Source organism: Orycteropus afer, unplaced genomic scaffold, assembly GCF_000298275.1.
Source record: "Orycteropus afer afer isolate SDZICR_OR568_19922 unplaced genomic scaffold, OryAfe1.0 scaffold00330, whole genome shotgun sequence".
In the NCBI taxonomy this organism is placed as follows: Eukaryota; Metazoa; Chordata; class Mammalia; order Tubulidentata; family Orycteropodidae; genus Orycteropus; species Orycteropus afer.
Genome location: NW_006921917.1, coordinates 1,239,048 through 1,254,620, shown reverse-complemented (window position 1 = coordinate 1,254,620; position 15,573 = coordinate 1,239,048). Strand labels below are relative to the sequence as shown.

At 47.8% G+C, this 15,573-nt stretch overlaps 1 protein-coding gene across 1 annotated transcript in view; it reads right to left on the bottom strand.

The window, feature by feature from the left end:
* The window catches only part of NTN1 (netrin 1), a 247,906-nt gene that overhangs the window by 18,486 nt on the left and 213,847 nt on the right, over positions 1-15,573 (bottom strand). The window contains exon 5 of the mRNA XM_007952342.1: positions 345-419. Coding sequence (XP_007950533.1) covers positions 345-419 — 75 coding nt within the window. The remainder of the gene's footprint in view (positions 1-344; positions 420-15,573) is intronic.

The window sequence follows — 15,573 nt, the reverse complement described above, 5'->3', positions numbered from 1 at the left end:
AGGTAAAGTGACTGGTATATAATCACACAGCCCATGGGGGCAAAGTGAGGACCCAGGGCTTAGCTTGGGAATCCCAGCCTCAGGGCATTCTGCTAGCCTGCAGCCCCCACCCCTCCAGGCCAGCTGGGGATCCCTCACATCCCTTGCCTCCAGGACCAAGGTAGAAGAGGTAAGAAATTCCTGGGTTTGGAATCCATCAGCTTGGCTCCTCAAGTATCCACAGTCCAAGCCCCTGGCTTCTGTGACCCAAACCCACCCAGGGCCACCTGCGCCCCAGACCCACTGCCCACTGGTCTAATGGCCCCTTTCCCCTCCTCCCTAGACAACAAGAACCCTTCACTCACCATAGTCCTTCTTGCAGTACTTTTTCATGTTAATCTTCAGCTTCCCTTTGGAGGCCTTGCAGTAGGAATCGCAGTCTGCAGGGCAGGGGAGAGAGCACAGACAGAAACTAATTAGGCTGGCGATGAATAGCCTGGCGGGGCGGGTGGGAGGCCACCTCCCTGAATACCCGCGGCCCTGATACCCCTTGGCCAGGCCTCGGCGCGGACTCGGGCAGGTGGCCATTCAGGGCAAGGCCGGCCTTCTAAAGAGGCATTGGGACAAAGGGCCCCCGTCCGGCTCCCCCTCTGGCCTGACGAATCCTTTAGCTGCCTCCTGCAGGCCGCTCCAGCCTCCGTGGGACTCCGGGGGCTCCGGTACTGCGCCACCCAGGGTTTCTGAGCACCACACAAATTCCCCCTGTTCTTAAGATGCAACCGGAGCCTGATTAAAGCCGATAGAGGCCTCATTGTCACCCTGCGCCCCAGCTCTGTGTCAGACGCTGGCTTTCATGGCGTGGAGCCTCTAGATGGGGTCAGGCTCCAACAAAAGGGGTCACAGAGGAAATTAGCAGCCCATGAAGCATTAGAAAACCCCTTTGGTATCCACTCTAGTGGAGTGTGCAAATAAAATGCCCCACGGAGAGAGTTCAGTTCTAATGGGCCCTACTGCCGAGAGGCAGGGTTGCCCAGCCAGTGTCTGCTGGTGTCATTTCAGGGGCTTCCGGAGCCCAGAACGGGCGGGCAAAGGTGCGGGACGCCCTGGGCCTGCCAGCGATTGGACTTGCTTCTCCTGGAGCAGTTGGTACCCACCCTCAGATGCAAACCTCCACCCCTACCCACCATGCCTTCTCCTGGCTCTTCCTGCTCTTTGTCAAAGTGATGCAATTCTGTCACTAGGTCCTCATGTGACACTCACAGCATGACAGCCAGCCCCTTTTAGATGCCTGACACACCACCCCCACCACTTTACATGTGGACCTCCTTCCATTCTCAAGATTCCTTGATATGTGTGTCATTCCCATTCTGCAGGTAAGAAAACTGAGGTCCAGAGAGGGTATTCCACCTGCCCCATGTATTAAGACACTTAGTTTCAAGGCTGGGATTTGAACTTGGATCTGAGATGCTGAGATCACTGGGCTCTTGGTATGGCAGGCTGTGTCTTGGTAAACATCAAAGGATTCCCACTTAATGTGTCATGGCGGGTCACAGCTGATTGATGTGGGCTGGGTGTGTCCCAGTGAAAGGTGGTAAGAGAGCAGCTGGAAAGGTGGGCAGACATACATACATATAGACAGGTGACTTCCCCAAGAGCAGCTGCCAGCCACCATCCTGCAGAGGGGACAACCCAGGCTCAGGTGTGGGTAGGAGTCACTTACCTAAGAGCACAGGGCAGAGCCAGGCCTCCCAGTGCCCTATCCCCAAGCTATGGTTTAGATCAGTGGGAAATATTCAGGGAAGAAAAGAACAAAACTGGAGACAGCCCCCACCCTACCCCAGGTCAGCACCCTGGCCTCGTGGGAGGCAGCTAACTCCTTCTACTTTCTAGGGTGCACTGACTGCTGTCTCCAAGTCAAAACCACTCCCACCTACTGTCCTGGGCGGAGCCATGGGTCTGGCTGCTCCCTGCTACCTCCTGGGCCAGTTCTCAGCCTTTCAATTAGCAACCAGTCCCAAGAAATGGAAGAAAGCCACCCCCTTCCTGCTGCCCTGTGGGAGTTCCTCGGGGTGCTCCTGCTTAAGGACAGTGGAGGACGGTGCCAGTCCCACCAGGGGCTGGCTGGCTGGGTGTCCGGGTAGGGGCCTCTTACTGGGCTGCTCAGAGAGAGAGACCTTCATTCTACTGTGGCCAGCCAAGGGATCAAGATGAGAAGCGATGGCAGTTCTGGCACATAGTTCTGCACCATCACCACCATCATGGTCACCTCCCTCCCCTACGTCTCTCAGCCACGTCTCTGCCAGCTCCCGGGACAGATGAGGTGCACAGCAAAGCCACTGCTGCAGCTGAACCCAGGCTGTGCCTAAGTCCCAGTGGTCCCGAGCTGGCTGGCTGGACACCCCCTACCCGTGCCACTTAGGAAAGTGGACTGGAATGTAAGCAAGGCTGAGTGATGTCACAGCAGGACAGCCTTGAAGCCACTCTAACTCTTTCTCGTCAGTCTTCAAGCAAGGCTCTCACCCATGTGAGGACGTTCATTCTCATCAGAATGAAATCACTCACGAGCTGCCTCCTCTCAGTGGGTCGACCCATGTTGTTGTGTCTTGGCCCTGAAGTCAACAACCTAGGTCCATCGAGAGGTCTCTCACATCAGCCCTCCTGAGCTTCACGACATCTCTCAGAGGGAGGTGTTGCTACTCTCACCTTGCAATGCTATTCCCAGCCATGGCTCAGGCAGGCTCCGGAAGGGCCAGTCCAAAGCCAGCCCTGCATTATAGGGCAGAGCAGAGGCAGCTGAGTCCCCCAACTGTCTGCCCTCTGTACCCTCAGCTCACCTCTTCTCCTTCCCTCTACACCACTCTCCCCACCAAGGAGCAACATCTTTGTTGTTATAGTTGCCATTGAGTTGACTCCAATTCATGGCAACTCCATACGTAACAGAATGAAGTACTGCTGGATCACACAGCGTCCTCATGATCACTGGCAAGCTTGACTCTATTGTTACCTTCCAACCTAGGGGCCTCATCTCCAGCATTACGTCGGACAATATTCTGTTGTGATGCACGGGGTTTTCAGTGGTTGATTTTGGAAAGTAGATTGCCAGGCCTTTCTTCCTAGTCTTACACTGAAGCTGAAACCTGTCCACCATGGGTGACCCTGCTGGTATTTGAAATACCTGTGGCATAGATTCCAGATCATAGCAACATGCAAGCCACCACCAAGCACACTGACGGGTGGTGGAGTAACCAGTCTCCACCTAGAACTCTCATTTTCAGAGCCAAGTATCCACCCACCTAGGACAGAATGCACCCTAGAATGTGTGGCTTTCACCATTTACTAATAAAATCAGGCCCTCAGACCCTGTCTTGACAAATCATGAAACTGAGTAATGAATGTGATGACACCGAGGGATTGCTGAATATCAAAAGTTTGCAACTCAAGGATCGGAGCCACGGACATGGCACTTAGGAAACATCACTGTTCTAATGCTCTTCTCAACCCTTCCTTTAGCCCCATTTTATAGATGAGGAAACCCAGGCACAGAGGCCTTAGGGACTCACCCAAGGTCATGTGGCTGGTAAAGCAGCCTGCAGAGTCCATGTTCTCAACACACTGGCTCCCAACTCTGCTGTACAATGGCATCACTGGGAAGCTTGACAAAACAGAGATGGCCTGGGTGCCCCATCCAGAGACTCATTTAATTGGTTTAGGGCAGCCCCAGTGTCTGGATTTTTAAGGCTCCCCATTTGGAGGATCTGTAATTTCTTCCTCTATCAAATACACACTAAGCTTATAGAGACTGCTTCAGGTAGACAAACCACAGCTTTCAGATGCAGCACTGACTCCTTCTTCAAAATGGTATCTGCTTGGCAGGAACCCATGTAGCCTCTCCTAGTTTTGTTCTAAAATAGCTATTAAGACAATGAAAGAATGAAAAATCACAGTAATGCCAAAACCGAAACTGATAGATGACCCAATGTTGGAATCTGGGAGCAATCTCTAATAATTAGAGGCAGATGGTGGGGGAATGAGCAAACGTGCCCCGGCTTTACCTCCAGACAGAGCCCTTTGTCTGATGAACAGAAAGATCCTGGAAGAAGGGATAATGACAGAGAGACAACAACCTGGAGACAAGTGGGCAGGAAGTGGGAAGAGGCACTGGTAGTGATACCATCCCACAGGGAGAGGACGCTTAAGCAAGGGAAGGGTGGAGACTGGAAGGACAGTGGTTGCAGTGCAGAGGTGAACATGTGTCTTGATCTACATCACCTATGCAAAGAATCAGAAAATCAGACAGTGGGAAAAGACACCAATTTCAGGGAACAGAAAGAAATCTAGATAGAAGCCTGGTAGCAACTGGGAACTGGAGGTGGAGCTGGGCACTTTCTTTGCCACCCAGCTTGGATCTGAAGCAGGAATTTAGTCACCACTCTCATACAGCATCGCAATTTTTTTTTTTTTTTTCCTGTAAAGGGCCAAATAATAAATATTTTTTTTTATTTTAAGGGCCATGTGGTTTCTGTCACCACTATTCAACTCTGCCATTATAAATTTGAAAACAGCCATAGAAAATACATAACCAAATGGGCATGGTAGACTTAAAAACTCTGAAAAGACACAGCCTCTGTGAAATAGGAGCAAAAAACCATAAGATGAGATGAAGCTGAGCTGAAAAGGCCATGAGATGATGCATGTCATGCATGAGAGAATGAGTTGATGAAACAAAGACCTAAATCCCAATAGTGCCACTAAAAATTCACTTTGGAAGCAGTAAAGGGAAATGACACTGTAGAAAACTACACCATAAACATAGAGAACAAATAGAAAAAACTCTCACAAAGTTTAGAGGAAAAAAATAAATACACAGAAACTATGAAAGAAAAAATGATAAGAATATATGACAGAATGTGAAAGGGTGATTAGGAGAGAATTGCAGTAGAGGTTAAATAGAGTAGAAACAAAAAGGAAAGACAGGATTCCTGAGCTGCAAACAGATCTAGGTATGCAGAAGGGAAACCCCAACCCATTGCTTTAGAATTGATTCCAACTTACAGAGATCTAGAAGACAGAGGCAAACTGCCCTACAGGGTTTCCAAGGCTGTAACCTTTACAGAAGCAAACTGTCACATCTTTCTCCCTTGGAACAGCTGGCAGATTCAAAGTGCTGACCTCTTGGTTAGCATTTGAGTATTTAACCACTGCACCATCAGGGCTCCTTTGCAGAAGGGAAGGACTAATTGAATTATTGGGAGAATAGACCAATACCCTTGGGAAAAATAGACCAGTATGTTGGCAAATTCATGAAATACAGTATAAGGAAAAAAAAATTAAAGATTAAGAAAAAAAAAAATAAACAAAGAACAACACACAGACAATAACCATGGAGCAATGTCTATCAGGTCTTGAGGGGGAAAAGTTTGTGATGCAAGAATTTTATACCCAGCTAGACTATCTTACATGTGTGTAGACCATAATAACAAAAGATATTCTCCATTTTGCAATGGTTCAGAAAGAATTCTGATCTTGCATCCTTTTTGAAAGAAGTACTTGAGAATGTTTTTCAGTCAACTATGAAATGAATCTAATGAGTCAAAAATAAGAGTTTAAGAAGGAAAAGTCATGGTACAAATGGAGTAGTGATGAGCACTGAACCACTGAACACAGAGGTTTCAAATTTGGTTTTAAAACTGAATGCAAATATAAAATGTTTTTCAATGTTTGAGAGGAAATATCAGACTACATACACATAAATAACTATAAAAACTTAGTTTAAAACTTTCAATCATATTAATAAAAAAGTGCCTAAGGCATCTGACTGCTAACCAGAGGGCTGGCGGTTCAAACCCACCAGCCACTCCTTGAGGGGTCGCTATGAGTCAGATCCGACTCCATGGCAGTGAGTTTAGTGTGAATAAGTACAATGAAGTGTGGAATAAAAGTGTGAGACTCTGAAATAAGGAGAATGCAAAAGATGTTACTTGTGCTTGACTCTGACAAATAAGAGCTATAGACGAGATAATGGTTTGGAAACCTAACACATACCCACTAAACATTGGGAAGATAGGAAATAAATAGTGGCTAATATGTCAAAAGGCAAAATGGAAATTATAAAAAAATATAACAGATTAAGATAACAGAAAAATAACTAAAAAATAAAACAATAACTGTAATGGACTCAACTCCATTGAAAAACTGACTTAAAAATATTAAATAATGATGCTTAGGAAGGACACAGGTAAATAAAGCAATTTTCTTAAAAAAACTTACAACTTAAGTACTGGCAAAGGGATATCAGCAAACGAAAACAAAGACAAACAACAGGTGTAAATGCTAATATCAGACAAAGTGGAATTCAAGGCCAAAGTATTAAGAAGATCACCTTGCAATGAACAAATGTATTGTTTTGTGTGGAATAACATCTCAATGAAGTACATTAAGCAAAAACGGATCTAAATAAAAAACAAAACAGAAACACAAAAGTAGTGAGAGATGGCTAAATTAATTCCAAGAAGCTGAAACCCTGGAGCAGGGTGGGGAGCTGGCAGGGGTCTCACTCTCAAAGCCCTGGGCCCCATGTAGCACCTCTGCTTCTCTGCTTCTGAGCTGGTGGGCTCAGAAAGGTAGGCACTGGGCATAATGAGCAATGGACACTCTGCCAACATCCAGCTCCCCAGGCAGAGAAGCATAGAGGGTTGGAGTTTCAGACGCCAAGAGGAAGGCTGGGCATGGTGAAGGGTTCCTGGGGTGAAAGAGCTCAAGAAAAGATTGGGTAGGGCTAGGAGGGGCAAGTGGCATTGTACAGACCACATCTCCTAACCACAGTGTCATAAATATTTTCTATTATTAAACAAGAAAGAATGAATATAAATGAAGCATCTTTAATTTTAGAAGGTAGAAGATGAGTAAAACAAAACCTGAAAAAAGCAGGCAGCAGGAATTAATAAAAACAGAAGCAGAAATTGGAGTACTTAGCAAAGAAAAAAAAAAATTATAAATACACCCAAGAACTGATTTTGTGACAAGCCCCCAAACAAATAAATAAATAAAGACAAAATACTGTCATATCTAATTATGCATGAAAGAGAAAAAACAGACACAATGAAGGAAGTAATGAGAGAAAGGGTACAACCACAAGGCAGACAACATCTTCTCAATTACAAGAGTGTAATACACAGTTTTAGGCCACAATTTTAGAATTCTGAATGCAGTGCATTATTATTTAAGGAAACCATAAATGACCAGGTTGAATTAAAGAAGATATAAAATCTGAATAGACTAATAATCTTAGAAATCTTTGGCTCCAGACAGTTTCAGACAAGGGCCTATTTAAACATTTAAAGGACAGTTCATTTTTATACTGTTTGATCTGTTCAGACACCAACGGAAAGCTATGAGGTTGAACCACTTGAAATTGCCAATAACCAACCATTTTTCAACGACAACAAAAAAAGCAATTTTACATGGTTCATTCAGCCTTAATATAAAAGCTGCTTCTTGTTGCTAGTTGCCCTCAAGTCAATTCTGACTCTTGATGACCTAATGTGTGCGCTCAGGTCAATTCTGACTCATGAGGACCTACTGTGTGCAGAGCTCCACAGGACTTGCAAGGCTGAGATCTTTCAGAAGCAAATATAAAAGCTAGCATAACCTCAGCTCGCACAAACCCTGCAGATCAACTAATCCTTCTCACTTATGAACAGAGACCACAGTATCCCCACCCACTGGCTGAGACCCATCTTCCTTGCCCAGAGGGTGCTCACTCCACCCCACACGGTGACTGTGCCCCACTTTCTCAGGGGACCCTTGGGGCTCACATGGAGGGTGCAAGTAAGTACTGGCAGACCTGCAGGTCCCTTACACCAGGGCTGCTCTTCTGTCCTCCCCCCGACCCCAAAGTGACAGGAGCTGCCAGGGCTGGACCTGGGCACTGCCTGGCTCCTCACTTTCACGCACTCAGTCCCTGGGAGAGCCGCTGAGACTGGAGGCCACCATCTGCCCAGCTCGCAGCAGGCCCATCCTGGCTGGCTGGCATCCGGCTCCCCCTGGGAGCAGCCTGCCCTTCCTTTTATTTCTCCCACCTGCTCCCCAGGCCAACCCACAGCCAAGCGCCAAGAGGTGGCCCTGCAGGCCCAATCCCAGTGGCCGGCCCTCCCGCCCCCTTCCTGTACCTTGGGTAGCTTGCCCTCTGGTCTGCTCCTGGGCCCCAGGTGCCAGAAGCCTGCTGGGCAGGCCTGCTCACCGGATCAGAGCTCATCTCTCAGCATATGGCAGGCAGAGCTGGTGTCCTACCTCGGGAGCCAGGGGCACCGCATCTGGCACCTCCCCTTGGAGCAGGGCGGGGAGCTGGCAGGGGTCTCACTCTCAAAGCCCTGGGCCCCATGTAGCACCTCTGCTTCTCTGCTTGTGAGCTGGTGGGCTCAGGAAGGTAGGCAGTGGGCGTGATGAGCAATAGACACTCTGCCAACAGCTACCTCCCCAGGCAGAGAAACATATAGAGGGCTGGAGTTTCAGACGCCAATAGGAAGGTTGGGCATGGTGAGGGGTTCCTGGGGTGAAAGAGCTCAAGAAAAGATGGGATGGAGCTAGGAGGGGCAACTGGCATTGTGACTGGGGCCACTCTGCCCATTAGCAGGTGACAAAAAGCAGGTGAGGCCAAGCTGTCCAGACAGAATTTTGGCTCTCCCTGACCAGGAGCCTCAAAGTTGCTAAGGACCCTCTAGGCCAGTGAGGCCAATTTTCAATGTGTCCAACTGTCAAGATGCTACAAGCATCTGTGGCTTTCATAATAGCTGTCACAGGGAGGGCTCAATGAGGAGGGAGGGGGTACATACCCCATGTTGCCAATTCTTGCCCTTTGGTCCTGGCCTGCAGGTGGCCTCATGACTCTCCCCACATCACCACTCTTACCACCCTCACTGACAAGCACTTTGTCCAGTGGTCTGGCCACCTATCTGCAAAAGCCAAGTCCACAGGCAGCTCTGTAGCCCCCACATATCTCTCCAAGCCTATGCTGGTCTCAGCCACCCACTTCATCATCCTAAAACCCTACCTGCCTCAATAGCATAATGTGAATTTAACTTTGGGATCTGGGGCATAAAGACCAAGGCTCCCCAGCCCCCAAGTGAAGCATTCTCTAGCAATGGACTGGCCAGAGGGCTTTAGTATAAGTGCCTTGCCACCTATGAAAGCAAATGACTGGGGGCGGGGGGAAAGGCAACATAGCAAGAGATTGGTATCTTTAATATATAAAGAACTCTTCTGAGTCAATAAGAAAAAGACAACAATCTAAACTACAAATGAAAGAATAGGCAATTCACAAAAGAAGAAATGGAAAGAGCACAAGGAGATGAAAAAAAAAAAAAGTTCAACTTCAAATAATCCAAGAAATGCATCTTAAATCAACAGGACTATACCATGTTTGCCTACCAAGCCAACAAGGGCAAACACGCACAGCCAAGCAGTTGGGGTGCAAATTAATGACTTTCCTGAGCATCTGCGATGAATGTGGAAGCTCTGAAAATGTACACACCTTTGATGCAGCAACCCCACTACAGTGAATGTATCATCCATTCACTTGTTTCCAAAGTTTTACTAAGCACCTCTATGTAGGCAGCTCTGGGAGCCACTGGATCTATCCTGCAGCTAATGCGACAGTCGTAGTGATATTAAACAAAGGGCATGTCAATGAATCAGAGGACAGTGGTGGTCCAGCGGCAGAATTCTCACCTTCCGTGTGGGAGAGCCGGGTTTGATTCGCAGCCAGTGCTCCCCAAGCGTGGCCATAATCTGCCCATCAGTGTGCTGCTACGATGCCAGACAGGGTTCAGCAGAGCGTTCACACTAAGGCACACCAGGGAGAACGATGTCACATCTACCTCCAGAAGACCAGCCAACAAAAACCCATGGACCACAATGGTCCAATCCTGTCGTGCGTGCGGTCGCCATGAACTGGGGAGTGACTCAACACAGCTAACAACAACCACACTCCATCACTTGTAGGACAAGTACCGTTACCACAAGCAGGACACATGGGTGGAAAATGGAGGGACAAGGATGGAGACCTACCTAGATATGCAGACCAGCCTGGGATATGCAGACAACTAGAAGGAGTCAGTCCTACGAAATGTAGCAGGGGGACATTCAAACAAATACATCAGTCAGCTCCCTGTGCAATAATTCTGGTGACATCTGTGAGGAAGCTTGGCTTATGCATCTTTCAAACCTGCTAAACTCTACTACAAAAGGAGGACTGGTGGCATAGTGGATAAGGCACTTGACTGCTAACCAAGTCTTTTCTCCTGTGGAGCAATTGGTGGATTTGCTTTGCAGATCTTTCAATTAGCAGCTCAGCATTGAACTACTGTGCCACCAGGGCTCCTCAAGGTCTCTGCACCAACACTCCACACCCCACAGTTAGTAGACCAAGTTCTGCAAGACAGCTTTCTGATTGAGAGCTCGAAGGGGCTTTCTCAGGTATCAGCTATGCAGCTCAACCTAGGTTTCTGCCTCATTATTTCAAGTGCCACTCAAGCCCTCTCCATCCCAGCTCATGACCTCTTTGTTGTAAGGGAGTTTAAAACCAAAAAAAAAAAAAACAAAAAACAAAAACTCACTGCCATCGAGTCATTTCCGACTCATAGCGACCCTCATTGGGTTTCCAAGGCTGTAAATCTTTACAGAAATAGATCACCCCATCTTCCTTCTGTGGAGTTGCTGGTGGGTTTGAACCACTGACCTACTGGTTAGCAGTCTAGTGCCTTATCCACTACACCACCAGTGCTCCTTTTGTTCTCTAGTGCTGCTATAACAGAAATACCACAGGTGGATGGCTTCAACTAAAAGAAATTTACTCTTACAGCTTAGGAGCCTAGAAGTCTAAATTCAGAGTGCTGGCTCAACGGGCTAGGTGGTGGCCCCTCAACCTTGGGCTTTAGCTCTGCCTCTTTTTCCAGGCCCACAGGAGCAAGCTGGAGGCTTCTCCTGAATCACACAGCTGCTGGCTGCTGAGGCCGACAAATCCAAGATCAGCAGGTAAAATGGCAGATTGTGGGCTCACAGGCTGCAAAGGCAACAATCCCAAGATTGGCAGGCAATACGGCAGGCCACTGGTTCAAGTCCAGGAACTAGAGAGGAAGACTGAACCAAATGCAGGATCCTTTCTATATACACTGGAAGCAGACCACACCCCAAAAGCAACTCTCCTTCAACTGACTAACTGCTCCCAGCAGATTCCATGGTGGTGATACACGTGATGTCCAATCTCATCACGGGGAATAACTGCACCTAGCTGCCAAGCCACTTAAAATCACAGCCCAGACAGGCTGACACACAACCTTAACTACCACATCTAAATAAGCTTCTGTGAGGATTACAGCCTAGGAAACGCTGTGGACAATTCTACTCTGCCATATAGTGTTGCTATGATCTGGAATCAAGTCGACGGCATACACAACAACAGATGCCAAGACACAATCTGGGACACCACCCACTGCTCCAGTGAGAATGGCCTCTCTCCGAATACTGAGGAACTTCCGGGCTGCAGATCCAGGAGCGGGCAGAAGCTGGCAGGTTGCAAGCCATGCGCCCATGTTATTGCACTTTACTAACCCTCAGAGCCCGCATTTATGAACTGAGGATTAGAGTCTGTAATCCTTTAAAGTTCAAGTGACATGACAAGCACTAAAAACGTTAGGTATTATCATTTTTGGAGTCCCGGGGTGATGGAAATGGTTGACACACTGCTGCTGACTGAAAGGCTGGAGGGTTGAGTCTGCCCAGAGGTGCCACAGAAGAAAAGCCTGGTGATCTCCTTCCAAAAAATCAGCCGTGAAAACCCTGTGGAGCCGGTTCTACTCTGACAACATGGGGTCGCCATGAGTGGGAGTTGACTCCATGGCAACTGGTTTTATTATGATTTTTACTATAATTTAAGAGAAAGAAAACACATCTCATTGTGTTTCTGGCACAACCCAATTTGTCTTTTGTACCCAAAGATATTTCTCACTCAAGACTGCACTTCATTCACCCAGTAATGACTGACCTTTGGCTGTTTCGAAAGGCAAAGCCATCTTTAGAGGATCCCGTTCCTTCACAGCACTTGTCATATTTTCCAATTTGGTTTGTTTATTGTCTGTCTTCCTCCCTGAAGACAGGGACCACTGTCTGTTTCACTGCCCCACCCCCAGAGTGCAGGACACGTAACAAGTCCTCAGTAAACGTTTGTTGAATGACTTGTGTAAAAGGCGGTCTAGCAGCCACCACCACGTAGCTGGCAACGTGACCCATGGTCCCAAGCCAACCCTGCACTCCCCTAGTCAAAGGGCAGAAGAAGCCAGACTCTGCAAAGGAGCCAGGCACCAAGGAGCAAGCCTGCATAAACAGCAGGGGAGGACAGAGCCGAAGCAGGATTATAGAGAGTGCAAAAAGGCAATTTTGGAAAATCCTATTAAACACAAAAAGCTGAGGCTTGGAGAGTGCAGATCCTTACCCCAAGAGTGCAGTGGGAGACAACGCATCTTCTCCCTCCTGACAGGTTTGAAGGGCTCAGGGGTTTTGCTTGGACTTTAATAACACAGATTCTATATCTGCTGCTATCCAAAAGGTTGCTGGTTCAAACCGACCCAGAGGCACTTTGGAAGAAAGACCTAGTGATCTAGTTCCAAAAGCTCACAGCCATGAAAATCCTGTGAAACACTCTATGCTCTGAACTCTCTACTCTGCACGTACAGGGTCCCGCTGAGTTGGAATCTACTTGCCAGCAATTGGTTTTGTTTTTTATTATAAAATTATACGTGAGGGGTTTGAAATCATGGGCCTTGGATTCTGAGGATAGCTCTTCCAGGAGGAGTCAAGAAGGTTCTGAGGCAGGCTACCCTCATGGGAATGAGACCTCCTCCCAGATCACCTAGCTTGGAAGCCCAACCTCATTTCAGCTCTGCTCGGTACACCGGGGTCTCGAAGGAAAAGAAAACAGGGAAGTCTATGGGGGCCAGGCTTTCCCAGGGCTGGACAAGCAGGCAAGGTTCTCTCCTCAGTGGATGGAAGCGGTTGTCCCCACCCCAGCCCCCACCTCACAGGGCAGGGCAGCCTGCAAACTGGTTTAGGGGTGGGGTGTCAGGGCTGGGGCCGCACTGACCACGTGAGGTGGGGAAGCAGCCCTTCTTCTCCAATTGGAACAAGAGGGTGCAAATAAGTCCCCAGCATGCTCTTTCTTCTTGCTGAACAAGATGGATTGGAAAACAAATTGGCTCAAATAAAGCATGTAATTAGATTAAAGTCTCTTGCCCAGAGCCTTTGGGACTGAGAAAAGCCCTCCTGACTAGAAGCTGGAGACCTCTGCAGACTGAATCAGCTCTGGACATCCAAAATTTTCTCTGGACCCTCAGCTGCCGACCCCCAACCTTCCCAGCCAATGTCAGCTATGCTGTGGAGATTAATTCAACCTGGCAGATTAGCTCAGACCTTGCTCTGCCACCCACCCCCACAGACGTTGGATCCCCCTGTTCCCTGCCTGCGGATCCCGCCTCAGCCTCAGAGGGCGGCTGTGTCCAATCCCATACAGGTCATATACCCACCAGGAGATCAGCTCATCTCCAGAGGGAACATCTGAGATAATGACGAATCTACAGCCTAACAGTAACAACTGTTACAGGTGAGTCAACTCTGACTCATGGTGACCCCGTGTGTGGCAGTCAAACTGTGCTCCAAAGGGCTTTCAACAGCTGCGTTTTGGAAGCAGACTACCAGTCCTTTCTCCCATGATGATTTTAAGTGGATTCGAACTGCCAATCTTTCAGTTAGCACCTAAGTATATTAACCATTTGTACCACCCAGGGACCGCCTGCACCCCTCACCAAAGCGCTTACCACTGAAACCCTCATTTGAGCTGCACAAGGACCCTGTAAGTCAGCAAAAAACCCACTGCCATCAAGTTGATTCCAACTCATAGTGACCCCCATTGGGTTTCCAAGGCTGTAAATATTTATGGAAGTACACTGCCTCATCTTCCTCTTGTGGAGCAGCTGGTGGGTTTGAACTGCCAACCTTCAGGTTAACAATCAAATGGCTTACCCACTATGCCACCAGAGCTCCCTTATGAGTCAGCAGGGCGGGTATTATTAGAACTGCCATTCTCATTATACACATGAAAAAACTGAGTCTCCAAAGGGTGCTGCTGGGACACTTTCCCCAACACCAGCTGCCTTTCACTCCAACCCAGAGAGGCCTCTGTCTCTGAAGCTGTGGGATAATATGATTACCACTGTGCACTGACTCTCAGCCTCCCACATGCCAATGCACGGGGTTGCCCCTTCTCATGGGCCCATCCTCTCAGCTTCCTCTTCCCACTCCAAACCATCCCTACTGTCACACCCTTTCCCCTCCTGGTCTCCCACCAGCCAAGACCTCAGGAAACAGCCATGTTCACAGTCTCCCACAGAAAGGAAGGACCAGGTAGGCCATATTCAATGGATCCAAGGAAGTATCTCTTCCCTCAGTGGTTTTTTAAATAGCAGACCAGACTTCTAGCCCTTACTGACTAGTGAGAAACCCAGGCAGGCAAAAGCAGAAGAAAGAAAATGAGGAAAGTGGATATGAAACTCAGGGTTCCTAGTCTGAAAGGCTTGATGAGGAGCAGCTTGTCTCTGGAAAAAAAATGAAGGTTGACAGAGAAAGCAATGATCAAGAGCAAATACTACACCTGAGGAGAATAAACAGGTAGCACACAAGCCATCAGTTTCCCTGCGCAATCTCACAGCAGACATCACTAATCAATTGCAGCACCTAAGGTGGCACGGAATACTCAGTAAGGTGCTCCTGGTTGCTTGATGTTAAAGCTGACATATTCTTGCCATCCTTGACTTATTCTCTCACTTGCAACTGACTAATGGACTGGACACACAACACAGAACCTACTAATAAAGAGTTGAAAGGGCTCTAAAAAGTCAATTCACCCTTGCACCTCCTTTTGCCATTCCAGTCACCTGCGCCTGCCTCACCAACTAACCTGGACAGGACTTCTATTAGCTGAGCCTCCCCGTCGATGGCCTTAGTTCCAGCTTCTGGAGCAGCCCAGCACAGCCACCACCTGCTTCACCCACAGAACAGCCCTCAAGACTTTGGAAGAAAGTGTCCCTCTCTTCTAAGTCTTCCTGGTTCCTTCATCTACTCCTCAGAGGTCATGAGTTTTAGAAACCTCACCGTGCTGGGCCCTCTACTACTTTTTTTTTCCCTGTGATAAGTATATATATACAACAAAACATTTGCCATGTCATCATTTTTTGCATGTACAATTAAATGATACTAATTACATTTAGCATGCTGTGTAACTTTCACCACTAACTTCCATAGAATTTTAAACAAGCTCAGTGCCCCCCAAATAATAACACCTTCTTCCCCCCCACTTCCTCCCATGTGCCCCTGGTAACCACTAATAAACTTTGGTCTCTATACAACTGCGTGTTCTAGGTATTTCATATAAGTGGGGTCATATAATATTTGTCCTTTTGTGACTGACATTTCATTCAGCATAATTTTTTTAAGGTTCATCCATATTGTAACATATATCAGAACTTCATTTCTCTTTATGGCTGAGTA